Source organism: Lolium rigidum, chromosome 6 (assembly GCF_022539505.1).
Source record: "Lolium rigidum isolate FL_2022 chromosome 6, APGP_CSIRO_Lrig_0.1, whole genome shotgun sequence".
NCBI classification, from domain to species: Eukaryota; Viridiplantae; Streptophyta; class Magnoliopsida; order Poales; family Poaceae; genus Lolium; species Lolium rigidum.
This window is the reverse complement of record NC_061513.1, coordinates 351,069,175-351,088,034: the sequence shown is the minus strand read 5'-3', so window position 1 is coordinate 351,088,034 and position 18,860 is coordinate 351,069,175. Positions and strand designations below refer to the sequence as shown.

At 49.1% G+C, this 18,860-nt stretch overlaps 1 protein-coding gene across 1 annotated transcript; it reads left to right on the top strand.

Annotated features, from left to right (window-relative positions):
• The first annotated feature begins 10,609 nt into the window (after positions 1–10,609).
• Positions 10,610–16,834, top strand: LOC124664955 (peptide-N4-(N-acetyl-beta-glucosaminyl)asparagine amidase A-like). The gene is made up of 2 exons (XM_047202365.1): positions 10,610–10,653; positions 14,946–16,834. The coding sequence occupies exons 1-2, from the start codon at positions 10,610–10,612 to the stop codon at positions 16,618–16,620; spliced, it is 1,719 nt and encodes a 572-aa protein (XP_047058321.1). The 3' UTR covers positions 16,621–16,834.
• The last annotated feature ends 2,026 nt before the right edge of the window (positions 16,835–18,860 follow it).

Genomic DNA, 18,860 nt, shown 5'->3' with positions numbered 1-18,860 from the left:
TTCAACCTCAGAAGAATTCAAGTTTTAGATTTTTCAACTTACCCAAAATAAGCCATAGAAAATTCCCTCTTATCTCATGATCTATCTCAATGTTCAGATGGCCCCTCCCACTCGCAACAGCAGCCAAGATGCCATGATGCAACTGCTGCAGACCCTGATGGAAGATAGGGAGAATGAAAGAGCTGAACGACAAGCCAACATAGCGGCACTGCAACAGATTGCCAACAACAACCAGGGCCATGGAAACCACGATCACCCAGGATCCAAGCTCAAGAACTTCCAGAACACCAACCCTCCCGTGTTTAGCAAGACAGAAGAGCCACTCGATGCCGACGACTGGCTCCAGACCATGGAGAACAACTTGAAAGTAGCGGGAGTCGAAGCCGCAGAGAAGGTCCTGTTTGCAACCCATTATATTGCAGGACCAGCCCGAGCCTGGTGGACCAGCACCCGTGCCATGAACGCCGGACAGATCATGACTTGGGCAGATTTTAAGCTCAAGTTCAGCAAGTATCACGTGCCCCCGGGTCTAATCAAGAAGATGAGGGATGAGTTCAGAGAACTCAAGCAAGGACGGATGTCGGTGGTAGAATACCGCGACAGGTTCCTCACACTGTCAAGGTATGCCCCGACGAGACCGACACCACAGAGAAGAGGCAAGAGAGATTCCTAAACGGATTGCATGACGAGATGCAGACTGTGCTAGTCAATATCCCCTTTGCCGACCTTGAAGCCTTGGTGGACTCCGTCATCCAAATGGAAGGAAAGCTCAACCAAGCAAACGATAACCGCAAATGCCGCAAGATGCACCAGAGTGGGCCCAGCAATGCCCCAAGGTATCGCTCCAGCTCAAGCGGAGGTTTCAGAAACACCAAACCCCAGATGCAGACTATACGTCCGGGTCACCCAGGATCCAAGCTCAATCTCTTCCACCTTCTCCAAAGAGTCAAGTTCCATTTTCAACTCCCCTTTTTTTCCTTTTTAACGTGGGTACTCGTGGACTCTACATACCACCCACACCAATCAGAGAGCAACAGAGACGGAGGAAAGTAAGCAGGAGATTACCCATCTAGCCAGCGTCATACATGCCTTCCGTGCTCGTGAATCGCTGACCTCTTCCCCATTCAACAACAGAGAAGGACGCTTTCCCCGTTGCCACTGTCGTCGCCGACTGCGTCATCACAACACTTTCCATCGACGCTCTCCCCGTCTCGAGAAGCACCATCACCCTGGGTGCCGGCCTAGCTGGAAGTGGCATCGTCGCACCAGCACCCCCTCCGACGCCGGGCGAGCAGGATGCAGTATGACCGCAATCTTCTCCACCATGCTTGTGCCTCCTCACAAGACACACACGAGATGGTTGGTGTCTTCAACAGGTAATGAAAAAATAAAAATAAAGCGAGAGGAAAAGATTTAATTTGGCCTCGACAGAAAACACAAGAGACATGAGACACGACTAGCACACTAGACGATGAAGAAAAAGTGGTTGTGCGCCAATTGCATCATTTAACGGTGATTAAGGAAATATAGCTAAATTATTGAAAAGGTAAATTAACCGACATAAATAGATCTAACCAACACGACGAGAGTGCACCATACAAATATGAACCTATATACTAAAATCTGCAGCATCCCCTAAAAGAAATCTACAACACATATCCTTTTTTCAGACTAAGGGAGTATTACAATTGATTCACGATTTTACTCCTGAATAAAAGAATAAAGTCCTATCCTGTAGTCGTCCTCATCTTCCTCCAGGTATCGCATGCACATTTCAATCTCTGCGACCATATCGTCAGGCCACCGGAAGGGGTGAAGTTTGACGACCCTGGCAAAGCGCTTCTCCATCTCCTTGTCTGGGTCGTACGTATGAAGCTTGCCGGCGCGCCGGTACTCTTCCTTCATATCCTTCAGTTCCATGGCATTGTAGCGCCTGGACTCTTCCAACCCCGCCCGGAGGAAGGCCACCCGCGCCGCCTTCTCCGCCGCTGTCTCAACCATCGCTTTACGCTGCTCTTTTCCGTCACTCGCGCCGGCGACGACGGTCCTTTTCGCCGCTTTCGACCTGGCTCCTCTCTTCATCGATCTCCCTCTCTCCTTCGGCGTGTACACAGATTCGATCGTGCCTTTTCTTTCCGTGGCTACCGCAGGTTGTTTCCTTTTTTCAGAGTGACCGCAGGTTTCTTCCTTTATAGTAGACGGTTTCTTAGGCTAAATATCCTATGGGAGTCGAAGTAGGTGACGGGATTGGAGTCCGATTCGTACATGGGCCTGCATAATTCCCCAAAAGAAAAATATGAGCCTAGATTGCGTGACGTATTTCGTATCGGGTTGACAGGCATGAACTGCTCCTTAAATATTTCCTTCTGTTTTGCCATTCAGGAGCTTTATTGATCAACCAGCCTGTTAGAGTATACCACACCGCCACTCTCAGGCTTACCAGAGGCTTAAATCCTAGATTTGACACTTTTTTGTGTTATATAGGCGAAATATTCTTTAGTGGGAGGTGATGTTTTCATCGACAATGAGGCGATTGTGATGAATTCGTCAATCTTAAAACCCGTTGTATCTATTTCTTGGACGCAATTTCTTAGAGGAGCTCATATGGGTAGGGTGTGCGTGTGTCCATTCATAGAGATGAGTGTATGTACATATGTATAGGCGTCTATGATTATAACTGTGTTTCGTAAAAAAAATAGACATACCATGCATAGTAGTGTATCAGGCATATCACACGCATATCGTTATATTGATTCTGTTGTTGATAATGCAAGGATCTACCTTGCTAACCAAGCTAGGTTTGTACACCAAATCATCAACATGAGAATACGCCAATTGTACCGTGCTTGCCAAACAACTCATTCTCTTGGTATCAGATACCGAACTAATACCCTAAACCTACATCGATCTCATCTTCTCCCGCCACATGGCCACCTCTCCGGCCCTTAGTGACGGCCGCATTGGTGCTCTCTCCATCTCCACGATCCCCACGACCGTTAAATCTTCCTCTTCGGCCCTCGGTGCCAGCACCAACGCTACTCTCTCCTATTCGACATTTCCTGCCGCTTCGCACTCGACTTCGGGCGTGCTCGTCTCCGAGGCCATGCATGCCTCATCGTCCCCACCAGTTAACGTGGCCAGCGTCCGCACATGTGTGCCCCTCACTATTGACCTGAAAACCTCCAACTTCACCAAGTGGAGGATGTTGATCCGAGTTCTTCTCGGCAAATACGATGCTACACCACATCAACACCGTCACCGGCCCCGACGCCCGCATCGCCGACTTGACTCGTGAAGACAAAATCTTTCGGTCCTGGCTCTATGGGTCCATCTCTGATGAGATCCTCGACATCATCATGGCGGAAGATCAGACCGCGCGGAAGGCATGGATCCTGATCACCAACCTTGCTGCCCCGGAGTCACCTGGTGGACGAGGCGGAAGCTAGCTAGCTTGTGGAGTAGATTAACCAGCCTGTTAATGTGTATACCATTATCTGTTGTGTCAGCATAATTAACTTCCTCTGGTAGAACTATACATTTCTAGTTTTTCTCTATTTTCGCATATAACTCTAGCTATCATCTTATAACATGATGATATTTTCATGACACTGTATAAGGATTTGATCCGAAGATTATGAACAATAGAGTAAAGTAAGCCCCTCCCTTCTGAGTAATAACACAAATCATTTTTAATTTAACCAGTTTAACTCTAGCTATCATGTGTTTCGTAAGATTGGGAGGAGATAGATTCCAAAATGTCGCTATTGTGATTTTTGGTTACTATATAAAACACTTTTTTCAGTTAAGAGTGACTACTTATGCGTTTTAAATTATCACACAGGTGACGAAAAGATTGTCAACAAAGGTTCATCAAAGGGCTGTTACTAGATGCAGTGTGGAACATCATTGCGGGTGGAACCTTTCATGGAGACAACAATGTAACTAAGAACTAGTATTTCCGCAGCTAGCTCTCTCATTTGTATAGCTAGAAACCTAATAAATGTCAAAATACTCATGTATACATGTAGTGTATGAAATATACTATTAAATAGAAATGATTTTTACTAATGTGTTTGCATGCAATGTTGAGTTATAGGTTGTTAGCTACATCTAGGTTATTGCTTGTTGTTGCATAGATAAAACATTAGGGATGCATACGCCTTGTTGGTTGAAACAAACTTGTGTCGTATAAATTGAACACATACGATCTGGTTCAATATTAGCCGTGTGTGATCATAAGATTCTAGGAAGGTTGAGTATAACAAATTTTCAAAAATAAAATGTGTGTGAAGAGGGGGCCTTCACGTACATTTTAGTAAACCATGTGCGGCGTAGGGACGCCTCACCCACCCTTAGATAGTGTTGGTTGGATAAACCGTGTGTGACAGACAGGGCCGGGCCGGTAAAATTCGGGACCCTGTGCGAAACATAAAAATGGGCCCTATTTTACTACATAAATATTACTAATAAATAATTATAATATACATATATGTTTTGTATGGACGTTTAAACTGAAGAACTACTTCCGGCGCTTGTAGATTCTGAACTCGTTGTAAGATAGTCTTAAAAATTATTTTAAGAGGAAATACATATATATAGTTTAATACCTTGTCCCGAAGGAGTATCCAACCAAAGAAAAAAAAAACCAACATCCAATGATTTTGATGAACTAAAACTGCTTGGGTCTTAAAAACTAGAAAGAAATACTTTCAGTCTCAAAGTTTGATAGCATATAATGATATCCCAACAAGTACATGTATCATGTTTCAGAAAGAAATATTTTCAATCTCAAAGTTGTGATTAATTATTAATTTGAATATGAGAAGTCAAGATACCATATTACAATTTTTCTGACATGTTTAAAGTTTTAACTAGAAACTTATTTCGGAAAGTATAGTGTGATTTACACATGCAGCTTCTTTGAGTTTATCTAAGTTTTATTCAATGCTCATAAAATGAATAATCTGGTATTTACATTTTAGGCTTCAATTGGAATTGAAAAAAATCAGACAAAATAAAGAGACGAGTTGCTGACAAGAGGTTCTCAAAGAAAGACACGAGTTGAATGCTAATAAAATGAATAGTCTAGTGTTTACCTTATAGGCTTCAGTCGGAATAGAAAAATGTGGGACAAAATAGAGACAAGCTGCTAAGTGGTTCTAAAATGAAGACACGAGCTGCCAAATAGAGGTTCTAGAAAAAAGTGGGACAAAATAAAGAAACGATAATATGAGTCAAACTCGCAATCTCTTGCTACACGTTAACACGCCCGACCTATAGCACCAATTGGGCTGGTATAAACATATTACTATTACTCGGAGCGTACGTTATATTAAAGGACAATTTAAATTTTTTGGGCCCCCAAAAAATATGGGCCCTGTGCAGCCGCACAGCCCGCACTTCCGTGAGCCCGGGCCTGGTGACAGACCATTTTAGCCATGTATGAAGGCCTTATGTACTAGTGGCTTCACTCATATAATCACCGCCATAATGCCCAAAGGAAGGACCAATCATAACAGAGCAACGGCCGGGTCCTCCCTTTCATTTACAGAAATGAAGCACGGTCAGCTTTTCACAATGGCGATGATGGTTCCCGAGGCGGAGGCAGACAAGATGTCTCTTCGGCACTGCTCCTTCTCCATGTTTCGCCGTTGTGCGCCTCCCTGTGGCCTCGTTACTGCCACGTCAGCCCTTCCCGCCCATTCGCTGCTGCTTCCCACCTCTGTTACCTGCGTCGCCACTGCCTATAAATTACATCCTCCGCCACCCCAACCGCACACTCGCCGCCATGGCCCTCGCCGCCATGGCCCTCCACCACCACCACACTAGGAGCAAAAAAAAAATGGCGAGCCGCTAGGAAGAACGTACTCCATGTTGGGACGCAACCCCTAGTTCGATCTTGACGGCGACATGGTGGAGTTCGCTTAGGTGTTAGCAATGTTCATGGGCAATGCTAAACGCGAGGCGGTGGTGGGGGAGGAGGTGGCGGAGAAGCAGGAAAAAGACTGGAGAACGATGGGCTGAAAGCGGCGAACCCGGAGCAGACATCCATCCTCTCCTCAGACGAGACATGGTCAGACCTAAGGGACACCTCCTTCTCCAAGAGGAGGAGAAAGAGGCATGATGATAGCGGGCCCTCCAAATCTCCGTCAAGCGCGCGGTGACGGAGGAGGCTGCCCACGTCCTCATGGTAGCAGAGGCTCCTCGAACTCATCGCTCAAAGCCACGCCAACGAAACAGTGCAAGTGGCCCAGAGCGAGGCCTCCCGCGAGTGGAGAGTGGCGCTAAAAGGCCAGCGGGGCAGCACCTCCAGATGTGTGAAGTAAGGACGGCGAGGCGGGCACGGGAGCAGCCTCCAGGGAAGAACGACGAAGAGGCTAGGTCGCCGCGTGCCCCGACCAACAGCGAGTAGGCTTTTAAACTTAGCCATTTCTCATTCAACTTCATAAAATATAACGAAATTTAAATGAAAATATTTATTTTCTATCGAATTTATTTGTTTTGTATATATGACTGTTTGGGACTTTCGGGACACTACTGGAACAGTCGTCCCTAAACGCTGGATTGAGCTTCAGTGACTTTACCAGCCCACAAAATCACTGACTTTGTGTCACTTACAAGTGGGGCAATGTGGAACTCTTCATTATATGTGCCCCACATTGCCCCACTTGTAAGTGACACAAAGTCAGTCACTGAAGCTCAATCCCTAAACGCTACACCACGCGGCGCTCCCCCAATCTGCTCCTATCGAGCTCTATGCCGGTTTAATCAATGAGTCATACGGCCGGATTATGGTGGAAACGGATCTAAACACCTACTCCCGTCTCCAGTTTGTGTTATCCTTGTTTCGTTGATCAACTAATCTCTGATTTCGTCCCCGAGTAACGCATAAACGCCCATCCTATAGTCGTCTTCGTCCTCGTCAAGGTACTTGATGCATTGTTCAATCTGCTCCACCATATGCTTGGGCCACGCCCACGGATGGAGCTTGGCGACCCTGCCGAAGCGCTTCTCCGCCTCCTTGTCCGGGTCGTAGGTATGCAGCTTACCTGCCCGCAGGTACTCCTGCACCACGTCCTTCTCCTTCATGTCTGCTAAGGGCATCTCCAACCGCGCGACCCAAACGGACGCGCTGGGCCGTCCGTTTTGGGCCGTTTGCGTGGCCGAACGGACACCCGGACAGCGGCCCGCGTCCGCGTGTCCGTTTGGGTCGCACGCTGCGCCCAACGCGCGGACGCAGCGCATTGGTAATAAAATAAAACAGAAATGAAAATAAAAAAGGAAAAGAACAAAACATAAATTTAAACTAGTTGGTCATTAAACTTAGCCCTATTTTGGGCAAATTTTACACAAAAGAAAGCCATATATGGCTTTAAACTAAAAAAGCAAACCCTAGCCGGGGTTTGCGAGCTCGCGGTGGCCGCCGGCAGTACTACCCCAGTAGTACTCGTCATCGCCGGCGTCGATGACGACGACGCCGCCCGGCGGCGACGCGCTCGTTCCGGCTCGACACGCCGGAGGGCACCGGGGACTCCGGCCGGGGGTCCCACCGCGCCCTTTCCCGGGCGGAGTGCGCGTTCGGCGGGCTCGCCGGCCTGCGCAGCCGTGCCCTCCGCGCGGACTCCTGTCGGAGCTGCTCCTCCGCCCGCGTGGCCGGGCGCTCCTCCTCCGCCGGGCGCGCGGCCCGGCGCTCCTCCTCCCGGAGCGCCGCCTGACGCGTAGCGGCCTCCTCCTGACGGCGCGCCGGCCGGAGGAAGGCCCACGCGTCCACCCGGGCGTCCTCCTCGGGCCTTCCCGGCCGCCTCCTCCCGGCGCGGAGGTGCGCAGCGTCTCGGCGAGGAGCGGCCATTTGGCCAGCCTCGTCGAGGTCCTCGCTGCTCGCGGGACGCCGCGAGCGCCGCCCGCAGCCTCCGGGTCGTTCTCCTCCTCCTAGGGCTGCGGCTGCGGCCGGGGCCGGGGCCGGGGCGCGGGCTCGCCGATGTAGAGGCCGGCCGGGCGGCGGCCAGCCCGCCTAGCGCCCGTGCTCGGCCGCGCGCGAGGCCGCGCCGCCGCGGATGTGAAGCACGTGCGCCGCCGCGCATCGTGCTCCACCTCGAACCACAAGTCCCGGCTTGGGACTTGCGTCGCCGCACGCGGGGTCCCGCCGGAGGTCCGCCGGCAGCCGAGCGCGGCGCCTCCGGATCTCGGCGTAGCGGGCGCGGCCGGACGCCGGGATGGGCGGCACCGGAACCCGATCCGGGCTCAGGTGCCGGCCGTGGGGAGGTGCACGTCCCCCACGGCATTGGGACGCCGGCGTCCCGAACATCCGCGCCACCGCTACGGTGACGTAGATCCGGTCGCGTCCGGGCGTCGCCGGCGGCCCCATGGCGAACGGCGCCGGCGCGACCGGCCGGCCGCCGCCGGCCTCGTGGTCGTTGGCGGATGGCGAGAACTCGCGCTTCGGGGCCATGGCGGCGCGGAAGCTTCGAGCTCGCGCGTGCGGCCGGAGTGGAAAGTGGGGACCGGATAGGGACAGCCCACTTCCCCGATCCACATTTAATAGGACTGGGGCACCGACGAGTGGGCCAGCCACGCGGACAGGGCGGACACGCGAGGACGCCGCGTGCCATCCGCGGCCACGCAAACCCGGCCCAGATTTGGGCCGGGTTTGCGTCGTTCCGACGCCGCGGTCGTCCGCTTTTGCGGTGCGTCCCCGCGTTGGGCCGGGTTTTTGTCCGGATCGACCCATCCGGACGCGCGGGCGCGGGATGGGTCGCCCCGTTGGAGATGCCCTAACCCACTGGTGGAAAACGGGCCTTTTGCACCGGTTGGTAAGGGCTATATGCACCGGATGCCCAACCGGTGCAAACAATCCGTGCAAAGGCCCTCTTTGCACCGGTTCGGCTACGAACCGGTGCTAAAGGGTGCACCACGTGGCGGCTCAAGGGCGTCCGAGCGGGAGGACCTTTAGCACCGGTTCGTAATACGAACCGGTGCTAAAGGGTCCTGCCGCGGCAGAAAACGTCCCAAAACGCCGCCGCGCGTAGAAAACAATTTTTTCGAATTATTTTCTACTCCCTTTTTTTTTCTTTTTTCAGAATTTCTAATATTTTAGTTATTTCACAAGTTTAGTCTCTAACTAAACTTATCTCTAGTCCAATTACTTACTCGTGCTCAAACTTCCCGCTCGGTCACCCATCCTCCCACTACTCTACCACTAGCACGCTTAACTTCCAAGTTCCTTTCCATCCCGCATCCAAGTGCTTCGCGCGCATGTATGTGATAGTAGTATCATATCAATCCTTTTAACATGTCGATCGATGTCATATTTCTTTATTGTTCTAATTTCAAATAATTATTTTAATAAACCAAAGTAATGTTGTAATAATAATCTTGAATAAATAAATAAACATTAACTTTATAATTTGTATTATTTTAAATTATTTTAAATTTTTAATTTTTTAATTTTTTTTTGCCAAACCTAAAACCTAAAAATTTGAAAATCTTATAATTTGCTAAAAGTAATAGCAATCTTTATGCAGGATGCAATTATTAATTTTAATTTTAAAAAATAAAAAAAATCCTAAATTTCTGGAAAAAACTAAAATCTTCCTGCTTTCATATTTTCATTTGGAATTTTCAAAATATAAAAATTAGCTAACCGGGTAAACCCTGGTGAATTCGGATGTAATTTTTTCCCACGATGATTTTGATATATTATACGTTTTTTTTCGACGTCGGATGCAAAAATTAATGCGGTTTTACCATTTTTCAAACATTTTTTGCAATTAATGTGAAAATTCAATTTTGTTAATTTTCCCTAATAGTAGGTTGCATAACATACATGAATCTCAAAAGATTTTATTTTTTGAATAATCTATCATTTTCTTTTCTATTTTACAGTGTTAAAAAAGGCGATCCACGGGGGGGGTGTGTGGAGGTGCGTGGGAAGCGTAAAACCTTTTGCACCGGTTCGTGTTACGAACCGGTGCAAAGGGTAGACTTTTGCACCGGTTCGTAACACGAACCGGTGCAAAGAGTTCGTGGTCGACGCCAACCCTTTTGCACCGGTTCGTAATACGAACCGGTGCAAAAGGTCCCGCACGAACCGGTGCTAATGCCCCCTGGACGTGCAGACCGCACGAACCGGTGCTAATGACCCCTTTAGCACCGGTTCGTACCAAATCCGGTGCAAAAGCACTTTCGAGGACAGGATAAAAGCCCTTGTTCTACTAGTGACCGCTCGCCGTCCTCAATCTGCGCCCAGACGAACGCCAGCAGCTCCGGCGTGTGCTGTTTAGGGGGCCTGGCCTCACCCTCGTGCTGCTCTTTCGCGTCGGGGGCGGTCGTCTTCGCGGCGGCGCGGCTGCCTCTAGTCATGCCGCTTCAATCCCTTCCTCTCTACCTTACCGAAATCTCCGGCCGGCTGTGCGCGAGGTTGGACTTGACGGTTTACGTTGGTGCACCGGTGGCATTCTTGGGCTGGGTTTGTAGGCGACACCACCAGGTAGGGCCGTCTCTTGGTGGGATCATGCGAATATCGGATGGGACTCGGAAACGACAAACGAATCGGGATAAGTGTTTTGATTCGTTTGATATTAGTAAAGGCCACTTCTTTTCGGCTTCTACGATGGCTTATGGGGGAAGCTTCTTCCTACCTACTTCTCCCAGAAGGTCTGATGCCAAATTTGTTCTGGCTTATACTCGAGTTTAGATCAAACTAGATTATAAGCCAAAACAAATTTTGGATTCGAGCTTCTAGGAGAAGGTGGTGGGGAGAAGCTTCTTCCAGAAGCCAACGGAGAAGCCGAAAAGAAGTGGCCCTAAGCCTTTTAGCTTCATACGAAGGTTGTGCAAGAAATCTTGTTGATGTAGTACTACTAGTTCTTCTTGCCTTCCACATGATGTCTCGACCATTATTTTGTGACGGTGTCATCCAAAGTGGTTTACTTGTGAAAAAATAAAAAACCGGTGGATTTTTGTCACAATGGCGTGAATTATGGTAGTTTTTCGCAATTTTCTCTACAAATGATGCAAAGGACTTAGGCATGTGTTCATACATGTTGAGATAGAGATCAAACAATTGAGCGGGGCCACTTCTCAGTCTAATGTCCTACACCAACTATGGTAATGACACTTATCCATTCCTCGGCTAGACCTGGAATCCATGTAATGCCTTATTTGGTAGTACTAGCTAGTGTATTTGCAGTAATTTGCGGGGATTGTTCCGGTCAAACTCCAATTTCATATTTATTTCTGAAAGCGTGTTTGATTCTAGTGTATTTGGTCGGTTTAATTTCTAATACAGTGATATATGCTCTCTTCTGAAGTTGTTTCGGACCCGAGAACTCTTCTTGCTTGTTATGTATGAGTAAAAACGAAGTCACTTGAGTTGACGCCACTACGGTCACTGTGCACTGCGATAGACAATTTACGGTCCTGGTATAAAACTTGATGTTCCAGTCATAGGAGCCCGTAGAGCACCATGCTTGCTGACGTGGCACTGGTTTGACCATTCTCTGCCAGTGGCATTTTTTGCAAAGGACCCCTCACAATCTTGCATTTCTATTTAAAGTCCAAAGACACTTTAGTCCGACTGACTAGTGGGGCCCACTGGTTAGTGTCACCCACACACTTCTTCTTTCTCCTATCCCTTTCTCCCGAGGATGGGAACGTCGGGGAAGGAAGCTAGGGGCGACCCCGCCTCTGATTCCCCCGATCCACAACACACGTTAGTCCGCCTCCACCCCCTCTCGCTCCTCCACCTCCTCTCTACGCACTACCCCACAACCCTTCCAGCCTCACTGGCGACTGGCGGTGCCCCTCTGAAAGTGCATGTCCCTCTTAAGTGGGTTTTGGTATTGATGACGATGTTTTTGTTTATCCACTTATTTTCTTAAGAATTGTAGGTCTTAATTTAGTATGGCATATGAAGGAATGTTAGTCCCAAAAAGATTAAAGAGCTTTCTTGATGTCCTGCATTTTTTCGCTCCAATATTATTTTAATAAAGTCATATTACTGTGAAGAGGTAGTTGGGCAATCTATTTCTTATTGGAAGAAGCTGGCCGTATCTATTTATTTGAATCTGGACTAATCATTTTTATTCAAAGAAATATGAAGAAACATCAGAAAGAAAGGGAGCTGGTTATGATGATCAAATGAAGATGTGTTGATATCAATGGGAGCTGGCCTAATTAAGCTGGCCGTGATGTGCAAGAGGAGCAAAGAAAAATAAGAAGTGCAAGGCAGCTTGGGCAGCTGGTTATGCCCGTGGTGCACTGCCCGTACTTGATTCTTGATGAACGAAGAATGGGCAACTAGCTGGGCTGGCCGGCCCGGTGGCCGGTGGTACCGCAGAGCTACCGGCCGGCTACAGCATAAACGCGATCAGAAGTGAAACTCTTTAATCGTCTCCTGGAAGCTTGAAAAATTACATAACATGACTTGCACCTGAAAAAAGCAACACATGGTGAACAGACTGTAAGAGAAAATCGCATGTAAAAATGCAGGGAATGCCAAGAGCATAGAAAGAGAGATATAAATGATCACATGCTTGAGCCTTTCTTAAACACTGACTTGAAGAGCCAGTTATATGCACATATGTTTTGGCAAGGCAGAGCTTCAGGCCTAACTACTCGTCACAAAATCCTTGATATATCAGGAAATCTTCATCTTACATTAACTAAACCATGATGTAAAACTAAAGGTCGCGTTCAATATGTTTAACTATGATAATATCAAAAGCACGTTCATATTAAACTAATTTCTGATACCTGACGACAAAAACTGCAAAAACTGGATAGCATAGTCAACCTGTCTTCCGTGTGCGATTGGTGGATTTTTTGAAATGAGGGCAAAAGCTTTGCCGCATTCAATTAATGAAAAGAGTGTTTGGATAACATAGTCCGTACAAGTCAAGAAATACAAAGTCTCACTCTTCCGGCATGATTTCACCTAAACTTTTCACGCACGCGTACACCCAGACAAGCAGGCTTCTTTCTTAATCTTATCGAACAAAACTAACGGAGAAACTTGTCATTGCAGAAGACCCGCGTGTATTACGCTCGTTCCAAAGTTCCCAAGTAACAAGAATCGTGAGGGAGGCGATGGCCTTTCGGTTTGGCGTGGAACCGCTTGTCATGGTACTCCACCAGTGCTTGATCTAGTGGCCCGTCCAACGGGTTGATTGAATGTCGGGGATGCCCAACCACGCTCGTATGTAAGTCCAAAAACACACCATTTACCGGCATGCGACAAAATAGGTGACACAATATTTCTGTTGTTTGCTTGCATAGGGGCCGGGCACAAACCAATATTGGGCCATCCACATTTTTGGAGACGGGCAGCGGTCCAAATCCGGTTTTGAGTTAGAAGCCACGCAAAGACATTCGATTGGCTTCCGCCCCCAAGCTAAGGCGCCGCCCAAAATGGTGTGTTGCACCCATTGCCAAGGATGATGGATGTGGCGATGTACAAGATGTTCATGTCCTCCTCGGTGCATGGATTAGTGGTGCCCCTCCAAATTTCGGTCTTGTCTGTCCACTCAAGGCAAGGCCAACTAAGACGAAGGGCCGTGGCAAATTTGTCCAAATTCAAGACCCAAAGGCCACCAAGTTTCTTGGGGCGGAAAACCGTCGCCCAATTAACTTTACATTTTGCGCCTGTGGTAGGGTCCGGAGCCGACCAAAGGAAGGCCATCTCAATCTTGTTGATGAACTTGAGCGTCGCTGGAGCCACAACAAGAGGGGTTAGATAGTATGTGGCCTGCATTGAGATGACCGATCTCACAAGGGCAGTGCGGCCGGCCGTGATCACTTGGTTGCCATTCCATGTAGGTAGCTTTCTCGCACATTTATCTTCAAGAGGTTGGAAATCCACCAGCTTTAGTTGCCAAATCTAAAGTGCCCAAGGTACTTCAAGGGGAAGGTGGATATCGTAGCTGGGATGCCATGAAGGATGTCGTCAAGGTTTAAACCGCTACAACGAATGGTGACCAGGGTGCTCTTTTGGAAATTAGTGCGAAGGTCGGTAACATCACCAAAGCTCGCAAGGATCTTCCCCAAGTCGCGGATATCATCTTTTATAGGGGCAACAAACACGCCGCATCATCTGCATAAAGAGAGGCTCCAAGGATGGAGACACGCCTCGGAGTTCATGGAGCAAGCCATGCATCAATAATTTGTCCGAGCGGGTCAATGGCGAGGGCGAAAAGAAGGAGAGACGAAGGGCCCCCCACCGCAGGGAGATGGAGCCTCCATCGTCAACGCCAAGACGCGCCGCCGCCGGCAGCTCGCCACCGAGCCGGACGCTGACGTACCGCACCGCCGGAGGAGCACAACGCCACCACGCGAGGGAGGGAGCCCCACCGCCACCATCAGCGCCAAGGCTTTGCCCGACAGATCCTCCGGCGGTGGCGGTAGGCGACGCGGGGTTTAGGAGCTGGAAGATCTTTGTTTCTTTTTTGGAACCGAGGTTGTGTTTATACAAGGTCAAACCAAATCGTGTACTTTGACAACAGAGTTTCCAGATCCACAAACCAAATCGTGTACTTTGACAACTGAGCTTCCAGATCCACGCGGAGTAGGTTCAGGTTTTCCGGAATCTGACACGTGCGCACAAGAAAATCTAGTGTTAAACCACAACTTAATCAGACATCGGGATCATCACATAAACCTTTGGCCGGGGCCACCTGCCAGCGAGACTGTACAACATAAATTACGCCAACGGAACCCACCAAACTTCCTAGATTACGGCGTAACAACAACTAACACCATTATTATACGACCTGTCACCTCGTTTAAACCCGCCAGGTCACTTCAGCTTCAGCTCCACTCCGCCGCCCCCCATCTCGTGCTCCCCGCTCTCCAGCCATGGCGTCGCCAACCGCCGCCGCCGCCGGCCTCACCCACCTCCTCCTCCTCGCGCTCCTATTCCTCCCGTTTGCCGCCGCCGGCGCGCCGCACAGGCACCGCATCCCGTCCCGGCACCTCGCTTCGCTCAACGCGTCGGCGCCACCAACCACCTTCTTCGAGGTGGACCGCCCGATCCGCCCGCCGCTCGGCAGCGCCGGGCCCTGCTCGACCCTGCTCCTCTCCCACTCCTTCGGCGCCACCTACGGCCGCCCCCCGGTCACCGCCGCCTACGCGCCGCCCGAGTGCCTCGCGGCCGCGCGCGGGTCGCTCGCGCTCGCGGTGCTCGAGTGGACGGCCGACTGCCGCGGCCGCCAGTTCGACCGCATCTTCGGCGTCTGGCTCTCCGGCGCCGAGCTCCTCCGCAGCTGCACGGCCGAGCCGCGCGCCACCGGCATCGTCTGGTCCGTGTCCCGCGACGTCACCAGGTACGCGGCCCTCCTCGCGGACCCCGGCGAGGTCGCGGTGTACCTCGGCAATCTCGTCGACCAGACCTACACCGGCGTCTACCACGTCAACCTCACGCTGCATCTCTACTTCCACCCCGCGCCGCCGCCGCTCACGCAGCAGGCCGATCTGATCGTGCCCATCTCCAGAAGCTTGCCTCTCAACGACGGGCAGTGGTTCGCCATCCAGAACGCCACCGATGTGCAGTCCAAGAGCCTTGCAGTTCCGTCGAACACCTACAGGGCGGTCCTTGAAGTGTTCGTTTCCTTCCACGGCAGTGACGAGTTCTGGTACACGAACCCTCCCAATGAGTACATTGAGGCCAACAACATGTCCAGTCTTCCTGGCAATGGTGCCTTCCGGGAGGTCGTTGTAAAGGTCGACGAAGACGTTGTCGGCGCTGTTTGGCCCTTCACTGTTATCTATACCGGTGGTATCAACCCGCTGCTCTGGCGGCCAATCACCGGCATTGGCTCATTCAACCTGCCGACCTATGATATTGACATCACTCCGTTCTTGGGCAAGCTCCTGGACGGCAAGCAGCACAAATTCGGGTTTGGTGTGACCAATGCATTGGATGTGTGGTACGTTGATGCCAATTTGCATCTGTGGTTGGATCCCAAGAGCAAGAAGACAGTCGCAAGCTTGGTGAGCTACGATGCGCCCCCATTGGTGTTGGACGTGAAATCTGGATTCAGCGGGCTGGATGGCAAGTTTCTCACACGTGCAAGCCGGCATGTCTCTGCAACCGGGTGGGTGAAATCATCGCACGGGGAGGTGACCACGACTTTCAACCAGAGATTCAGCTATGCTAACACCAATGTGTATACAACGAATGGCACGGTGCAAGTTGTGAATCAAACAATCGATGCAAAGTCTGGCACTTTTGTCAAAGATGCTTCTGCTGTTCTTCTCTCCGAGGAAGTTCACAAGCTGCTTCCGCTATATATCTATACTGGAACCTCGGATCAGGTGGGCGATGAGTACTCATTGGTTTCAGTTGTCAAACTGGGCGTCAACGATAAGATGGTCTCAGGTGGCAAGTTGGGGTTCTCGTACCACTCCCTGCGGAATTCACAGTCAGCACGCGGCACTATGAGGGTGAAGAAGAATTTGGTGGTTGGGGGGTTGGGGAAGACCCATCAAGTGTACAAATATATGGGTACTGATGGATGCTACTTCAGGGATGTGAGCAGCAACAATTACACTATAACTGCTGACAAATCTGGCGATTCTTGCTCCAAGAGATCTCCATCTGGTGGTGTCAAAGTCTCCCTCCAGTAAAGATCAACCAGCAAGAAGAAAGTTGCTTAAATTGTAACTGGAAAGGTAGGCAACTCAGAGTTATATGTCGTTCAGTTTACTTTGTCTCTTCAATTGAGATTAGTTAGGTTGGATCATCTTTCCTGTGATAGGTAAGAAACTTGGAACTTTCTTCACAAACACTCCAATTGTAATATAGTCGTCCTGAGAATAAATTATCTTCTACACTGTGTAATGTAACTGGTCCTTTATTTTGCAAAATATAATATTCAAAGTAGGTGCGTTTTAGAGTAGGTTCTGTCAGATATTTTTAAACTTAATTTGCAAAGAAGTGTAGGCATTGGTTATCTTTTTTCCTAGACATCCCTTGAACCATTCAACGTCCAACTCAAAATTTAGTGGTGCAGATTATGCATATGATGTACCCTGAGGTTACAGAGATTGCATAGACATTTCTTTCTAAACTTCATATACAAGTATGTAGACATTGGTCATTGGCCAACTTAAAATATGATGGTGCAGATTATGCATATCATGTACTATGAGGTTACTGAATCAGTCTTTTGTGTTTTCTCGAAAAAGGTTGCTGAATCAAGATCTTCCATGGGGTTGTTGGCGTAGGGTTGATTTTTTATCTTTATTTTACAGATATAAGTTGTCACAGAATGCGAATTTGGTGTGTTTGGTTCTCTGCTTCCCTGCCCGTATTGTGAACCATGGTGTCGAAAAGCTGGTCTTTTTTTTTCCTGTCCAGAAACTTGTTCCACAAAAAGAAACGCAGAATCCAAAATGTCTCAAAAATATTGAATCAGAAGGAGTCCAAGTGGATCCATAGCCTCATTCTTAATTGGAATCATGTCACCTGCATCAAAATATCGGCAGCTGCATCACACATTGTGTAAACCCGAAGATGCTCCCAGACTGCCAGTTCCATTCCACCACCCACTCCAGCTCCTGCCTACTCTTCCTCATCACGGTACCCATTGCTTTCACGGTCAAATTTTGCAACATGTGACATTGATATCACGCCATTACCAGAAAGCTCTTTGATGGCAACTTGGCAAGGAGCATGATTTTGGGTTTGGTGTGTTGATTGTAATGAGTTTATTGATGCCAATTTGCATCTTGGTTAAATCCTAAAGAGATTTTTGAGGTCATGTCATCTTCTTTTCAACTGTCTATTACCTATCATAGAATTAGAATAACATAGCTATGCATGTGCAAATTGTATTAAAAGAAAAGTTAATGTTAAATAGTTCTCGTACACAATTTTGCATGAGATTCTACAAATACATAATGTAATAAAAATATGATACTACTCCATGATACCATGCATTACAGAGATATAGTATCATACACAAGTATCGTCAGTGGCGGAGCTACGCCTGGTGCTGCCGGTGCTGTAGCACCGGCCTAGCAGCTATGCACCAAACGAGCATACTTAATTTTCAAGGCAAAAATATGATAATCCTAGGTGACTAACACTACTAAGGCAGTATTAGCACCACCCATTGGCTATTCCTGGCTCCGCCCCTGAGTATCGTATGCATGAAAAATTTGCTATCCCATTGCCCTTAAGGCAGCTCCTTCTCTGCATGTGCAGATCACCAACAACCGCCGTTGTGCCACCAAATACAAGGGGGGCTGGAAACCTTCATACCTTTTTCCGAACAAGCTCCATCATCGGAAAATCCAGCCTATGAACTCGTTTGTAGGAAACGGCAGAACCTTTTCCAAGTGTTGTTCATCAGCCGGGGAGCCCCCCACATGTCCTTCAGACTCCATCCACCGTCTGCATCTGACCAGGTCAAAGAAGAGCATGGGGTCTGCTTGAAGATGTGCACTTGCCATGCACCAATTTAGTCATCATCCTACTCAGGTTGATGTCGTTGTAGCTTGACGCACTGCATCCTAAATGGATCCGTCGGACCCTAAGATCGCGACAAAGTGCATGATGTTCAATATCTAGAAAACCTAGCCTCACTGTCAAAAGCTATTGGGTTGGGAGCACATGATACTGACTTCTCGACTCCTTCATGAGAAGCCTTGCCGAGATGGTGGAGTGTGGGATCCATATTCGGCGGAGCGATGCTACAACCTCCATCAAAACACCGTCCGCCACTGAAGTAAGCCCTACCATTTCAGCCCCAAGGTCGACCCACAGTGACTAGGGTTTGGGGAGTTGGGATGTGCATGTAAGAGCATACCCACTCAGCCCCCCTATATAAGGAGGGGACGCTGGCGGCGGACATTTTTCGATA

What these genes read in the sequence shown, in the direction of transcription:
- LOC124664955 (XM_047202365.1), top strand. Translation starts at nt 10,610, where the DNA reads ATGGCTTATGGGGGAAGCTTCTTCCTACCTACTTCTCCCAGAAG. An exon ending in CTACCTACTTCTCCCAGAAG is followed by an intron (nt 10,654 to 14,945) that starts GTCTGATGCCAA and finishes CGCGCCGCACAG; the next exon opens with GCACCGCATCCCGTCCCGGC.